At 42.2% G+C, this 16692-nt stretch overlaps 1 protein-coding gene across 2 annotated transcripts in view; it reads right to left on the reverse strand.

Annotated features, from left to right (window-relative positions):
• Positions 1 to 16692, reverse strand: part of MAPK1 (mitogen-activated protein kinase 1) — a 100124-nt gene that overhangs the window by 12267 nt on the left and 71165 nt on the right. For both annotated transcript variants that reach the window (XM_069497594.1, XM_069497595.1), the window contains exons 5-7: positions 13092 to 13206; positions 12664 to 12795; positions 422 to 531 (exon numbers count right to left, since the gene is read on the reverse strand). In XM_069497594.1, the coding sequence (XP_069353695.1) occupies positions 422 to 531; positions 12664 to 12795; positions 13092 to 13206 (357 nt within the window). The remainder of the gene's footprint in view (positions 1 to 421; positions 532 to 12663; positions 12796 to 13091; positions 13207 to 16692) is intronic.

The following is a 16692-nucleotide window of genomic DNA, read 5'->3' on the forward strand; positions in this document are numbered from 1 at the left end:
CTCACTTTGCGCGCTGGCCCCGCCAGCAGGCTGCCTTGCCTCCTCTCCACCCTCAGGGACGGCATACTGGTTGAAGTGTCTCTTCCTGCCACAGACCATGACAACGGTCTCCAGCCTCGGACCCCTGCCCTCTCCATGCTCCACCTTGGTGCAGCTGTTCCCCTTTATCCACACATTTCCCCAGCCCCCACCTGCAGCAGGTGGCCTGGAAGAAGTCTTCTGAGATAAACAGAAGAGGTTTGGGGGACAGGGTTCCAAGCTGTGCCCCACAGCACTCATCCTCAAGGCAGAGCAGGTGGGAATGTTGGGAGGACCAAGTACGGCACCATGTACCTCTCAGGACAGTCTAAGCAGGACAGGATTGGCCTAATGTGGGCTGATCCCCAACCCTGAAGCATCGGCCAGCAGCAGAGGCTCTTACCTCATCACTTGGATCATAATACTGCTCCAGATACGGGTGGGCCAGAGCCTGTTCCACTTCAATCCTCTTGTGAGGGTTGAATGTCAACATTTTGTCCAGTAAGTCCAGAGCTATAAAGAGAAGGGTTTTGCAGTGGTGAGAGCAAAAGTAGTCACTGAAATACTTTCCATTTCCTGTATAAGTAAACTGACTCACGAAACAGTCACGTTAAACATCATCATGGGGAGAGCGAGTGGCCAGCACCGGGAGTGCCTATTATACCTCCGGGCCTCCCGAGGCTGTGTGGACATAGGTACTGACCATCTGACAATCGCAGACCCTAACACTCAGCAGAGTGACCAGCCAAAGGCAAAAAGTACAAGACCAGGATTCAAACCCAGGTCTGCCTACAAGACCTGGACTTTTACTAAATCACTACTCTGCTCTGCAGCTATCAAAAGCAAAGGTTGTATGTATGTACTTCTCTCAGATCAACTCCAAAGTCATTTTGTAATGGTATGTTTGTCTCTCAACACACAGAAAAGGCCTCCAAGATCATAGGTGACCAGTATTCTCCTTCCAGATCTTGGCGGAGAGTCACGTGTGACCCCCAGCCCCCCAGCCTATCCTGCAGCTTGGAGTCCTTCTGCAAGGCCCAAACGTGAAAGTGCTCTCTTGACCTGGCCAGTAGTCAACAGCTGAGCAGTTCTTTCATGTCTAGAGTGCAGCAAGAGCAAGCTGGATCAATGCAAGCATGGTGGAGGGGCAACAATGAGCAGCTTGCTTGCTGGCCTCTGCGGCTAAGGCCCAGGTACCACCCCAAGCCATGAGGGTGGCTGGGGGGCCTGGCTGAAGGATTAAAGGAAACGTGAAATACTTCCTGTATTTAGCAGCAGGAGTAGGTATCAATGAGAAAGAACACACGCTAGAGAATACATTATTCTTCTGGTAAAGAGGAAGCAAAAGGGGCTCCTTTTAAAAATATTTTATGTCTCCTTTTATTTAATGATGCTCAGATCAGTGATTTCTATTTTAATAGCAGGTCCTTTCTTCAAATTAAAACTCAAGAGGAGCCTCAAGATATGGAAATAGGTTAAGAAAGGAGCTACCCTATCCTCCCTTAGGCCCCTAGCTCATGGCCCCTGAGGCACCCCTAAAATATCCAAGGCTCCAAGGAACAAGTCTAACAACCTATTGCAAGTCTGAAAAAACTACTAGCCAACCAATAAGCAATACAAATTTTTAAAGAATGTAGTGACACTAAAACAAAGAAAAACGTTGGTCTTTTTTCTGACAATGATTTTTTATTTTTAAGAAACAGAGTCTCATTCTATTGTCCCAGCTAGAGAGCAGTGGCACCATCATAGCTCACTGCAACCTCAGACTCCTGTGGTCAAGCCATCCTCCTGCCTCAGCCTCTCATGCAGCTGAGACTACAGGCATGTGCCATCATGCCTAGCTAATTTTTCTATTTTTTTGTGGAGATGGGGTCTTGCTGTGTTGCCAAGGCTGGTCTCAAATTGCTGGGGTCAAGCAATCCTTTAGCCTTGGCCTCCCAAAGTGCTGGGATTACAAGTGTGAGCCACCGTGCCTGGCCTACAGTGATCATTTCTTACTGGGTTATTTGCAGGTGCCAACATCGACCTCATCCATCTGCAAAATAAGTTTTTATCATTCATTTACTCACTAAAAAAAGTTGCTCAACCCTTGAGAGCAGGCTAGTAAACCTTCTAAAGTGACTGCTTGGGTGTTAGGTGGAGGTGGGAGGCACCCGGCTGCCTGAAGACACTGAAAGGATGTGCGCATGTGTGAATGTGCGCTCTCGCTCACGCGTGCTCTCGCTCACGCGTGCTCTCGCTCTCATGTGCGTGCTCAGCTCTGGCCCTACTTCTGACTTCCCTTGTTTCATGACATCTTAGGGGCCAACCCCCAGTCTTCAAGACAATAGGAGATAATAAAATGTGGTAAACCACACGTTGGACACAACGAAATTCCATATAATGAAGAACTTTTCTGATATCCAATATATATATATATAAAAGCACAGATAATGAATTTCTACAAATAATACATTTCAAATTTATTTGTATTTTTGTCTCTGATCTTTTTTTTTCTTCCTTTCTTTTTTTTTTTCCAAGACAGAGTCTCTCTCTGTTGCCTGGGCTAGAGAGTGCAGTAGTGTTGTCACAGCTCACTGTATCCTCAAACTCAAGTGATCCTCCTGTCTCAGTCTCCCGAGTAGCTGGGACTATAGGCATGAGCTATCACGCCTGGCTAATTTTTCTATTTGTAGTAGAGATGGGGTCTTGCTCTTGCTCAGGTTGGTCTTGAACTCCTGAGCTCAAGCAATCCCCTACCTTGGCCTCCCAGAGTGCTAGGATTAAAGGTGTGAGCCACTGCGCCTGCCCTATAATCTTTCCAATATGCACAAGCATACTTTAGGAAGTTACTGAATCATGACATTCACTTTAGAAAACTTTTCGGACTAGAGAATCTGGACAGGTTTGCCCTGGATTGCAGCAGAGTCTGGGCAGCAGAAGAGGTGTCTGCAGTCATGACACTGGGTCATGGGCTCACGAATCAGCAAGGTTTAGGAGGTGGCCTTCTCAATGATGAGGACAACGCAACGTGAACGTCATGAACTCAGGCACCTCTGGCTCAAACCCTACTCCCACAGAACTCTTGGCAGATGTGTTAAGATACATAACCTTTGCTGAATTTTAGCTTCCTGTTGTTTATAATATAGGTAATAGAACTAACCTTGCTTCCTGCTTCCACCACCCCTCCCTCCGAATAGCTCATGGACATTTTCTCAAGGACTTTCTTGAGAGGAGATTAAAAGTCATTTGGCCTTCTGCCCAGCTGAACACTTTCTGTGCTTGGAAAAGTCCAGGAGGGCTGGACCAAAGTTAGATTCTAACAGCATTATTTCTAAACTGTTGGGGGTACTTCCCCCATCCAAACTTGTTGGTATTATGTAGGGAAGCACTTGAACCGAACTGAATGTTTTGCAGCTTAAGCATTTCTAAAACAGATGTTAGCTCCTTCAAGTTAAATTCTAGGCTCTTAAACCTCCAGGCAAAAATTTCAAAGGATGATAGATTTTTTGGGGGTGGGCTACTTGAAAAATAACTGGGTCTCCAGCCTCCTTTTACTGCAAGTGCTATTTCTGCATTATTTTAGCCACAGAAAGAGAAAAGGAGAGAAATGGGAAGCAGCTGGCAGGTGCTGGTCCCACAGCCAGGGTGCCCAGCCTCCCTCCCCACTGCCAGGCAGCGACCCACTCGCAGCACTCAGATGGCTCACGCAGCCGCCTGCGAGGATGCTTACTCAGACACAGGTTTCATCTCCCCTACAAGACTGATGTCCCTTTGAGGCTAGGTTTACACCTGACCACAATCCCTCTTCCCAGTGCCCTGCAGAATGACACACCTTCGCTGTGACTTCAGAGTACACAGCAACCTGACCCCGCCCTTTCCTCTAATCCATCAGCCTTTTCCTTCTGGTCCTGCCCGACCCTGGGGCCATCTCAGTGGCTTTCCACAGCGCCTCTTCAGGTTGGTCTCGCTGGCCCAGCAAAACTGTGATCCTGGATTAATGCTGCAACCTGTCACTTCCATCCTAAACTCAAGTTTCTGAGAATAGGGCCAGAGAAAAGAACCAAAGGGTGCCACTGTGACAGTGCTTCTCGAACTTTCTGAACTCAGACACTTTGTATGCTCTTAAAAATTACTGAAGATCAATTTTAAAAAGCAGTTAATTCAGCTCACAGCTTAACTGCACAAGTGCTTTTTCCCGAGAAAATTACTGCGTTTAGTATGCAGCAGAAATGCTCTGAGTGTACTTCCCATTTTGTCACACAGAACATCATAAAGACATGTATTAAGGACGGATTTCATGGAGTGAGCACTTTTTACTGGTTTGTAAGGGTGTGGCAGAGCAGAGCTCAAGGACCGCTCTGGCGCACTGTCCTGCCCCGGCCTGGACTGAGGTGCTGGCGGCCTTGCTCACCATGGCTCGTGCACCGAGAGAGCAGATGGCAGCACAGAGAAGAGTGTCACAAACGCCTTAGTGGTACCATGAACACAGCTTCAACCTCACGGACACCCTGCCAGGATCCTGGGAACCTCAGGGGTCTAAGGAGTACACTGTTGAGAACTACTGTGCTACAAAAAACTCAAGATTTTCAGTCACATCAAGGCCCCCGGGCTGGGCATGGTGGCTCACGCCTGTAACCCTAGCACTCTGGGAGGCCGAGGCAGGTGGATCATTTGAACTCAGGAGTACAAGACCAGCCTGAGCAAGAGCAAGACTCCGTCTCTACTAAAAAAATAGAAAGAAATTAGCTGGACAAGAATATATATAGAAAAAATTAGCCGGGCATGGTGGCACATGCCTGTAGTCCCAGCTACCCAGGAGGCTGAGGCGGGAGGACTGCACGAGCCCAGGAGATTAGGTTGCTGTAAGCTAGCCTGATGCCACGGCACTCTAGCCCGGGCAACAGAGAAAGACTCTGTCTCAAACAAACAAACAAGCCCTCAACACTTTCAGGAAAGCCTTGTTCAGCCCCCTCCTCTAAGATTCTACCAACTAGCACGACTTGAGTCATGACCTTCCTGCCAGCTGACCCTTGTTACTCTCAACAGGTCCTCCTGAGGGTGCTACTAAGCAAGCTGAGGCCCCAGGAGTGATCTTTCGAGCTCTCCCCACTACCCAGCTGCACATACGTCCTTAACAACGCTGCCAAAAGGGAGGAGACCCTCTCTCTGTTCAAAGTTAATCCTCCCCAAGCTGTGGTCAGACCCATGAACCCTTCCCCACCGTGTGGGCCAGTCACTTCTGTCTCTACTTTCCGTTTCAAACTCCCCCTCCCACTCACTGTTTCAACTACTCTTGTGTGGTGACCAACAAACCTGTCATTGGAAAACTAACCCACATTTTTCAATCTGTATCTTGCTAGGCCTCTGCTGAATGGACACTGTTGTATTTGCCCCCTTTCTAAAAATGCCACCTCTGCTTCTGTGGAATCATATGGTACTAGTTCTTTTATTTGTTCGTTCTTTCTATATTATTTAATACCCACTGAATGTGTGAGATCTCCAGCTTCTTACCATCTCATTCTTTTAACCAGTCAACCTTGCACATGATTTCAAAAGTCATGGGACTCCTAGGGCCATTTTGAGCCTAGGGTGATCAAGCTTCAGGTAAAGAAACGCAACACAGGCCGGGCGCAGTGGCTCACGCCTGTAATCCTAGCACTCTGGGAGGCCGAGGTGGGTGGATCGTTTGAGCTCAGGAGTTCAAGACCAGCCTGAGCAAGAGTGAGACCCCGTCTCTACAAAAAAAAAAAAAAAAAAAAAAAAAAACCCCGAAGGAAATTAGCTGGACAACTAAAAATATATAGATAAAAATTAGCCGGGCATGGTGGCACATGCCTGTAGTCCCAGCTACTCGGGAGGCTGAAGCAGAAGGATTGCTTAAGCCCAGGAGTTTGAGGTTGCTGTGAGCTGGGCTGGGCTGACACCACGGCACTCTAGCCCAGGCAACAAAGTGAGATTCTGTCTCAAAAAAAAAAAAAAAAAAAAAAAAGAAAGAAAGAAAGAAACAAACACACACACACAACACAGTGTAGGTAATGAAGGCGTTTATAGCCTATGATCCCCTTTACAACCAATACATGTTTCTACATAGGCAAGAACAAAGTCTGTAAGCTTGTCAAACATTAGGTTATCTAAGAAATGGAGATAAATTTACAGTTTAATTTAAAAAATAGCATTTTTTAATTAAAAAAATAAAAGTGAGAGAGGAAGAACAGAATTCACTATGAGGGTCATCTGCTGGGTGCCTGCCAGTGTCCACTGCCCTCTAATCACATCCAGCTGCGTCTGCCACGGGGCGGCTCTCAGGCTCGCCCACGCTCCCTGGCTGTGCTGTGGGAATGGCGACACCCGCTCGGCCACCACAACTGGTCAGGGATGGGCACGACATCCAGGCTGAGCTGAAAGAGGCAGTACAAGTCAGCTTTACGACTTGGGCTGAAACAGGTCAGTGTGAACCTGTCGCTGCTGGTGGCCTTCCTGCCGCTACGAGAAAAGAGGCTGACAACAAAGACAGCCCAGAGGAAGATGAAGCTGAACGACGACAAATAAGTCCAGATTACAGTTTCAGTGGCTGTGCCCACAAACCCAAATGCTATTGGACTTTTCAGTTATGAGAGCCAATTAAGTACTGTTCGGGCCTAAGCCAGAGGGCAGTGCATTCTTGTTATGTGGAACTGAAAAGTCCTCAAATAGCTGACCTGCCAAACGGGGCCCTCTGCTCTCTGTCAATGACTCAGCCATGTCCCTCCCTCAGTGGTAACCGCTGCTCATCTTTGGCATATTTCATTGAATTTTTTCTCTGTGTTTTCTTTTACATGGTTGAAATCATATTATATGTAACAATGCTGTTTTATTTTTTCCTCAGTAAATATTGCTTATTAGTATTTTACTACGCTATCAAAACTTCGTAAAAGTCATTTTCAGAGGCTTTAAAATATTCCTTTAAGTAGATGTATCATAGTTTACTCAATCATTTGATCAACAATTGGCATTTAGGTTGTTTCTAATGCCTAACAGGTATCTTAAATTTAACACAGCCCAAACCAAATTCTCAATTGCTATCGCTCAAACTGCTCCTCCTAGAGTTTCCCTCATCTCAGTATTTCCTGTGAATTGCGTGCTCTCGTCCTTTGTTCATTTATTTATACAATTGTTGTCTTGGATTTTTCTCTGCTCTTTATACATTAATAATATTAATGATGAATCTAACATTAATAACTAATAATTCACTTAATCCTCTTAACTACCCTATAACATGGGAACTACAATTTGTACCAATTGTGAGTTAGGAAATCATGAAAAACGGCCGGGCGCAGTGGCTCACGCCTGAATCCTAGCACTCTGGGAGGCCGAGGCGAGTGGATCGCTCGAGGTCAGGAGTTCAAGACCAGCCTGAGCAAGAGTGAGACCCCGTCTCTACTAAAAATAGAAAGAAATTATATGGACAACTAAAATAAATATATATATATATATATATATATAAAAAATTAGCCGGGCATGGTGGCGCATGCCTGTAGTCCCAGCTACTCGGGAGGCTGAGGCGGTAGGATCGCTTAAGCCCAGGAGTGTGAGGTTGCTGTGAGCTAGGCTGACGCCACGGCACTCACTCTAGCCCGGGCAACAGAGTGAGACTCTGTCTCAAAAAAAAAAAAACAAAACAAAAAAAAAAAACAAAACAGGAAATCATGAAAAAGAGAGAGAGAGGTTAAGGAACTCGTACGAAATCAAAGCCTTCCCAGTTTGAACTAGGAGCACAGGGGCACCGTGCTGGGCTGCCTTCTGCTAACAGCCAGGATGGGGACCCTTTAAATGCCATTCCATTTAGAACACTGTGGACCTATTGTCCACACTTGATCTGTTTAATCTTTAAGTTTTAAACTTTTATGTGATTTACTCTATGTCTTTAATGTTTGTTTTCTTCATTTGTTTGTTTTAGAGCTTAGGAAGACAGTCCTTCTCCAAGCAGAGATCAGAAAAATACTGACTACTCTAAATATTGTTAGTTTTTAATTGTACAATTTTTTAAAAAAAAGTATTTAATCACTGATTCTTTAGGAATTCATTTTGATGTGTGAGTAATGATTTAAATTGATTTTCTTCCAAATAGCTATCCAACTAGCCCAGTACCATCTGCTGAATAATAATCATTTCTTCCCCTTCACTATAGTCATTTTGGAGAGAATCCTAAGCTAAGACTCCTTTGAAGAAAAATCTACAACACTACTGGTTCATGGGATTCAGCAATCAAAGATTTCCAACAAACGTGAAAAAATGTTCAATCTCACTCTTAACTGAAGAAAAACAAATTAAATGCCACTCCCCTCCATTTGGTTGGGAGACTTTAAAGTTCAATACCCAGAATTGCTGGAGAAAGACATGAGACAGAATTGCCAAATGTCCTCCAGAGAGACTCAACCAACTTATACTCCGCCAGCTGTCTCTGAGAACACCTGCTTCCCCAAAGCCTTGACCACACTGTGGGTTATCAAAACTTTTTGATGTCTGCTACTGTGATAAGTGGGGGTAAAAAAACAAAAATCAATTACTGACCTTTCAATGTTCATACCTTGTATAATGAGTAAAATGATCGAGCACCTTTTTCCTATATTTAAGAGACATTCCCATTTCCTTTTCTGTGAACTCTCATTAACTAGATTTAAAAGCTCCAGTGTTTCAGCTAGGTTTTGTTTTTTTTTTTTTTTTTTTTGAGATAGAGTCTCGCTCTGTCACCCTGGGTAGAGTGCAGTGGTGTCTTTGTAGCTCACTGCAACCTCAAACTCCTGGGCTGGGACTACAGACGCATGCCACGACACCCAGCTAACTTTTTAAATTTTAGTAGAGACGGGGGTCTCGCTCTTGCTCAGGCTGGTTTTGAACTCCTGAGCTCACGCAATCTTCCCGCCTCGGTCCCCCAGAGTGCTAGGATTATAGGAGTGAGCCACCACACCCAGCCAAGCTTGAAGGTTCTACTCTTTTGAGTTCCATGAGGTCTTCCATTTATTTCCTTATGTCATTTTCACACAAATATAGACTATCAGTTCTCTCCATGCACATTCTTACTTTCTCTTATTGCTGGTTCTATGTCCAGGGCTTTAGAAGTTTTGATGGCACAGAACACAAACTCAAAACCTATTTATTAAATGAATGAATTTATGTATATTAAAAACCTGGAAAAACTGAGTGATATGTTAAATATGGTACAAATTCTTTGCAGCTCCTCCCATCAACGAAAGGATTTATTTTCTCATCACTTGAATCTGGGCTGACTCTGTGATTTGCTTTGACTCACAGAATATGGTAGAAGTGCTGTTGTTCTGAGATCTCAAGAGACCTTGCAGCTTCTGCTATGGATCTTTTGGAATCTTCCCAGCATCATGAGAAGAAGCCCACTCTAGTCTACTGTAGGAAGAGAGACAACTGCAAGGAGGAGAACCAACTGCAAGATGTGGTGAGGCCACCTTAAACTACCCTACTTGAGGAAAGCCAGCAGATAACTAGTGCATGGCTGATCCTAGGTGAACTCAGGAGACCCACCCAGCTGCACCAGCCCAACGGACTCATGAACAAATGCATCGTTGCTATTTCAAGCCCCTGAGTTTTGGGGTGTTTGTTATACAGCAATAGATAACTGAGGTGAACCTCAATGTCCAACACGAGACTGGTTAAAGATGCTTATAGATCATCCCTACAAGGGAATGCTATGGAAAGATCTCCAAGACACATACATGAAAAAGTTTCAGTCTTGAGATCTCAGATTCTAGACTTACAAATGCCAGTAGTATGGATAGTAATGTAATCCCATGATGTAGGTACTATTACTAATCCTATTTTATAAGAAAAGTGAGGCCCAGAGAGGTTAAGTAGTTTGTCTAAAGGTCAAACAGCTAGTAAGTGGCAGGCTGTGGATTGAACCCAGGAGGTCTGGCTGCAAAGCCTGTGCTCCTAACACATGTTGCTCTGCTGCTCACTCCAGCATCAACTCTCATGTCACCAGTTTCTTTACTGTATTTAGAGCCTTTCTACAATTCTTGATTGTATCTTTCACTACCTCCATCTCAAAATTAATTTCCTGGATTCTGGTGGTGTTACTATCTGAATGAATGAACCTCAAAGTTCATGACCTTCGCCTAAGGAAAACAAGCTTAAAAAAAAAGGCTGAGAAATAATTTGATACAAATCATGCCTACCTATAGAAAAGAGGGAGGAAAGAAAAAGAGGTGAAAAGTCTGGGAATAGGCCTATTTATCATAAAATCTTAAAGAGGCAGTTTTGTTATATATGCACCTCTTTAAAAAGGCAACTCAGGAAATACCATTTATGTAACATGCTTAGGAGACATAGTATACAAGCCAATTTAATCAGTAACAGGTGCCACTTGTGAAGTTCTAACTAAAAAATCCTACAATCAATAAATTACATAATTACAACCACATAGGTACAAGCCTGCACACATTGGTATAAAAAAAGTTAAAGATTATTTTGGGATTCTGGCCATCAGGAGCATTTCTTACTCTCTTACCTGTTCTTTCTACACTCTAAACTGTCTACTATGATGATAAACTACCTTTATACCAAAGGTTAAAAAGAAAGTTTCTCCCATATCCAAAAAAAATTCAATTCTAAATAACCAAGTGTTTCTGAACCTTGACTCAGGTCAATACACAAACAAATTCAACATCTAAGTAGACAGTTAAAGTTAAATATATGTATACACATATTGATACATATACACGCATACACACATATAGAGAAAATATAGCAAAAATTAGAAAAAGCTAAATTTTCAACAGAATACTGGATGAAAATACTACAAAATCATTAAAGATAAGCTGTATCTATGTAATGACAGGGAAAAACATTCAAAACACAATTCTGTTAATAGTGACATTTAGAGAATCATTATAAAGAATTTCACCTTCTTAAATATTTCTATTTTTGAATTTTTACCAGAAAATGTTAACTTTTAGAATGATTATTTTTAAAAGCTAATTTTGGGAAAAACGTGCATAATGTATGTATCCAGAGAAAGACATTAAAGTGAGTGCCCTATCCAGAGTCTGTTTCCCTCTTCAGGACCCCTGTGTTTATAATGGGCCCACCTAGGTAATCAGGATTACCTCCCGATATCAAAAGGCATCTGATGAACAACCGACCTTAATTGCATCTGCAACTGTAACTCTCCTTTGACAGGTAACCTAATATATTCACAGATTCTAGGGATTAGGATGTGGCTATCTTGGAGCCGGGGCTGGAGACAGTCATCATTCTGCCTACTAGAGTTTTATAAAAGTATAAAGTTTTAAAAAATAGCTGCCTAATATAATTAAAAGATACATGTTAAATGCGAATAAAGGATAATACAATTATTAAACAAAGTTAACCTAAAAAACATATCAAAGGATAAAAATCTGTTAGATCTGTTATCACTTTTTCCATTTACGGGTGTTATATCTAAGAAATCTTTGCCTAACCTAACTAAGGTTATGACGATTCTGTCCTACGCTTTCTTCTGGAAGTTTAATAGTTTTAGGACTTTTATTTATGTCTATGTTCCATTTTTAGGGTTTTTTTTTTTTTCATATTGGTATCTGATTATTCCAGCACCATTTGTTGAAGAGACTGATATAAGCAGCAATGTGGATTTTCACAAATTTCAAATGCAGTATGCTGAGTGGAAGAATCCAGACATAAAATGGCTACATATACCATGATTCCATTAATATGACATTCTGGAAAAGGCAAAACTACAGGGATAGAAATCAGATCAGTGACTGCCAGAGACCTGGGGAGGGAACTAACTACAAGAGGGGCACAAGGCAACTTCTGGGGATGACGGAGATATTCCATCACTCAATTACAGTGGTGGTTACATGACAGTATGGCTTCATTAAAACTCAGAGACCTGGCCGGGCACGGTGGCTCACACCTGTAATCCTAGCACTCTGGGAGGCCGAGGCGGGTGGATCGTTTGAGCTCAGGAGTTCGAGACCAGCCTGAGCAAGAGCGAGACCCCCATCTCTACTAAAAATAGAAAGAAATTATATAGACAACTAAGAATATATACAGAAAAAATTAGCCAGGCATAGTGGCGCATGCCTGTAGTCCTCCTAGCTACTCAGGAGGCTGAGGCAAGAGGATCACTTGAGCTCAAGAGTTTGAGGCTGCTGTGAGCTAGGCTGATGCCACGCACTCTAGCCCAGGCAACAGAGTGAGACACTGTCTCAAAACAAACAAACAAACAAAAAAACAAACGAAAAAACCCTCAGAGACTTGCACAACTAAAAACAGTGAATTTTAATTTTATGTAAATTATTCTTCAATAAACTTGATTTTAAAAATTATCAAATCACAAGATAAAAAGGTATAATTCATTTTTCAGGTGCCTAGACCGTCTGAACCCTAAAAATATGAACATAGTTCAAGTAAAAAAGTAGCAAAGAACCCAAAGGTAGAAAACTAGATAGTCACAGACTCTCTTACTCTCCTGCCACTGCTCCCAAATGAAAAGGGAAGAGGGCAGTAAAGAACGAGTACCAAGTAAGGCATTAGCCACTAGCCATCGGCTAACTTTTCAGGCAAGTGACCTAACAATTTAACAAATTAAACAAATAAACAAATACAAAGCTAAGTCTGAGAAAAGCTAATCAATGAAATAATATTTACCTTTGGAGTCAGCATTTGGGAACAGCCTGTTCCATGGCACCTTATTTTTGTGTGGAAGAGAAAGCAAATAGTTTCTAGCTTTTAAATTTATTATACAATTCAGGTCTTCCTGTGATGGGGATCCAAGAATACCTATCAGATAAAGTAATTAGCTGTTAATTATCAAGATCAAGGCAATCATCAGCAGTGGGACACAATGAATGCTGGTAATTAATGTCTTCTCACCACCTCCCGATGCTTATCTTTCTTCACAAGTTTTCACAAAAAGGTCCTTAACATTTTAAATCAGGGACGGTTAAAACTCATGCCTACCATGGACAGGTTAAAGAGTTATTAGAATTCTTCTTACTTTAACAAAGTGACTTTGATGTAAAGCACAGGCAGGCAAACTGAGCAAACCCAGCCCCTGCAATGCTGGAGAACCTTACCCAGAATGTGGTTCAGCTGGTCGAGATAATGCTTCCCCGGAAAGATGGGCCTGTTGGAGAGCATTTCTGCCAGAATGCAGCCTACGGACCAAATATCGATGGACTTGGTATAGCCCTGCAGGAGAAAGGGAAAGAAGGCCAAGAATGATATCTGGTGTTCCAGAACACGACGAGCTCTTCCTATATGACAGGCGTTTGAGCTTCTCCTTTCGAGCCTATGATTCAGAAATACAGGTAGACAGCACAGAAAAACAAAAAATAATTTGGCTTTCTTATGAGAGGTGGAACAACCAAGATTACTTAATTTCCTCTCTTCAGAGTTGATTAATTTATTAAATTAGAATTTCTGAAGTATATGTCAGTCTTTTTTTTCCAAACGATTTAAGAGAAAGATTTAGAATTCTTATAAATTGGAGCTGGGAAAAGGAAAAAGTAGTAACAGTCATTGTTTTAGCACATTTGTGGCCCATTTGCTCATTACTGAAAATCTGGAAATCAACTCAAAAGGAGTAACACTGCTATACTTCCAGAAAATCTTTTTTTCGTTTTTCCTTAAAGATAGGATCTTGCTGTTGTCCAGGCTGGAGTGCCATGGCATCATCATAGCTCACTGAAACAACAAACTCCTGGGCTCAAGCAATCTTCCTGTCTCAGCCTCCCAAGTAGCTGGAACTACAGGCGTGTGCCACTATGCCTGGCTAATTTTTTAAAAAAAATTTTTGTAGAGACAGGTGTTGCTCAGGCTGGTCTCAAACTCCCAGGCTAAAGTAACCCTCCTGCTTCAGCATGCTAGCATGCTGGGATTATAGGTGTGAGCCACTGTACCCTGGCCCAGAATATCTTTACATATTTTGCAAATAATTTTTTAAAAAGTCAGGTTGGAAAACCTTGATCTTTGGGGGTGGGGTGCGGAGGGGGAGTGTGTGCTGGTTCCATCATATTTTACCAATCCCTGTTTTCAATATTCTCATCTTTTTTAATTCATTTTTTAGGTATACATTTTCTTTTAAAGGAATCTTGTTAAGAAAGTCATGGAAGGATTCTGTCTAAATCATAACAGTGCAAAAAAGATGTTTCTCCAAGGAATATAAGTTGAATTTTCTTAGCAGTCTATTATAAGATGGAAATAAGTTGAATTCTATGTAAAATGTTAGGTATAGTGATAAATGAAAGAAGAAATGTGGAAATTTTGAGAAAAAGAAATTTTGAGTCAAACATTAAAATTTAGGGAAATAGTGAAATCGTTTTGGAAAAGCCAACAAAGAATCAGTGACAGATCTACAGCTATGATAAAATGGGGTTGAATTTTGTAATATTTCTTTCTAAAACTCCTGTAAATCCAAATAACTTTTCCTTTGAGCCAAAGGTAAATAAAGGGAAATACTGACATCACACAAAAAATAAGTAACTAAAAGGTACCCAGGCCTCCGGGACAAATGGGTGCTCCAGGACTGGGACAGGGAAGTACAAGATGAGCCTGGAGCACCTAGTGCCAGAAAGCAAGGAAGTGCACAGGGCTGTGGGCAGCTCATATCTGCCAAATCTGGGACAATCTGAGCATCAATGTACATAATGGTAGGACTGGATTAGAAACTACTGAATAAATAAATGGAGAGAACTAAAATATAGAAGGAATGATAGAGTTATAAAGTCATCAATGGATGGCAAGACCAGTGGGTGAAATTTGGTGAAGAAGATAACTTACAAACTGTTATTAATTATAAAAGGAGAAAGGGTAACCTTACAGTGGACACTTGGAGGACACCATCTTAACCAAAACATCAACATGAACACCAACAATATTGGCACAAACCAGATGTGCCTTGTGATATGATGCACTGAGAAGAACAAATCATTGCTTCACGGTATTCATGCCAAAAATGCATGACACAAAACTGAGGGCATTCTACAAAAAAGCTGAACTGCATTCTTCAAAAATGCCAAGGTGAAGAAAAGGCTGAGGAAGTATTCCAGATCCTAAAGAAACACGACAGCGCAACGTGTGAGCCTAAACTGGGGTAGGGTCGGGGATTATAAAGTTTATTATTGGAACACCACCAAAATTTGAATATAAACTGCATTAGATACCAAATCAGTGCTAAATTTCCTGTTTCTGATAACAGTACTGTGGTCTTACCAGAGACTACCCTTGTTCTAAGGCAAGGATTTTTAACATTGGCACTACTGACATTTTGGGCTAAGTAAGTTTCTGTCGTGGGGGATGTTCTACGCATTGTAGGATGTTCAGCAGCACTTTTGGGCTCCACTCACTTGATGCCAGTAGCAACTCCCTCCTCACTGTGAAAGCCAAAAATGTCTCCAAAACATTGCCAAAAGTCCCCAGGGAACATTAGAACTGTTGTTCTAAGGAAATACACACTAAAATGTTTAGTAGTAAACGGGCATATCTACAACTTTACTCTCAATGACTCAAACACACAGACACAGGATGATAAAACAAATGGGGCAAAGGATAAATCCCTGAGTGTGAATATGGGGAAAAGGGTATATAGGAGTTCTATCCAGTGGTTCTCCAAGAGGGGTCCAGAGACCCCTGTGGGTTCCTTCTAGGGCAGTGGTCCCCAACCTTTTTGGCACCAGGGACTGGTTTCATAGAAGACAATTGTTCCTCAGAGGCGGAGGTCAGTGATGATGGGAGTGATGGGAAGTGGCTGTAAGTACAGATGAAGCTCCCTTGCCTGAGGCTTACCTCCTGCTGTGTGCCCCCCCCCAATGTTATTGAAGACAATTTTTCCACGGGATTGGAGCAGGGGTGGGGGGCGGTGTTGCTCTGAGGCCCAGTCCCTAACAGGCCGAGGACCTGTACTGGTCTGCAGTTCAGAGTCGGGGACCGCAGCTCTAGGGGATCCAAGAGGTCTACACTATTTTTATTATACTACTAAAATGTTTTTTATCCTTTTCACTTATTCTCTCACAAGTATACAAGAGATTTTCCCAGAGGCTACATGAGGAATGATGATACTGTACATGAAATGTGACATCTGGAGTATCTGCGTAACTCAGGGAACCAGTATTTTCCAAAAGATTGATGTTACAAAATCACACATGCATGTGAGTGCAAGGTAGATCAATGGATTCTACAGAACAGTACAAAAAGTTCACCGATAAGGTTTCAAATTTCACATTACAATTAACCTTTAAGAACCTACCACTTGTTGAATTTTGGTATAGTATCAAAGAATAGCCACAGATAGCTGAAAGACTATTACAATTTTCCTCTTTTTTCCAGCTACATGTCTGTATGAAGATTTTTCTTCATTAACTTAAACCAAAACAACATACTGACAGACTGAATGCAGGATCAAATGCACACCCAGCTGTCTTCTATCAAGCCACACAGACATCAAGGAGATCTGTAAAAATGAAAACAACACTGCTCTTCTCACACAAACATTCTTGTTGTGGGTTTACTATTTAAAAATGAATTAACACATTTTTAAAGTTTCAGTTTTACTTTCCATATTGTAAGTAACAATAGATATAACCTACATAAATAAAACCTGTGTGTGGGTCTTTGATAATTTTTAAGAGATTTAAAAGGATCTTGAGGCTGGAAGGTTTGAGAATGGCTACATTATAC

The sequence above is a fragment of the Eulemur rufifrons genome, chromosome 21, assembly GCF_041146395.1.
Source record: "Eulemur rufifrons isolate Redbay chromosome 21, OSU_ERuf_1, whole genome shotgun sequence".
Lineage (NCBI taxonomy): Eukaryota > Metazoa > Chordata > Mammalia > Primates > Lemuridae > Eulemur > Eulemur rufifrons.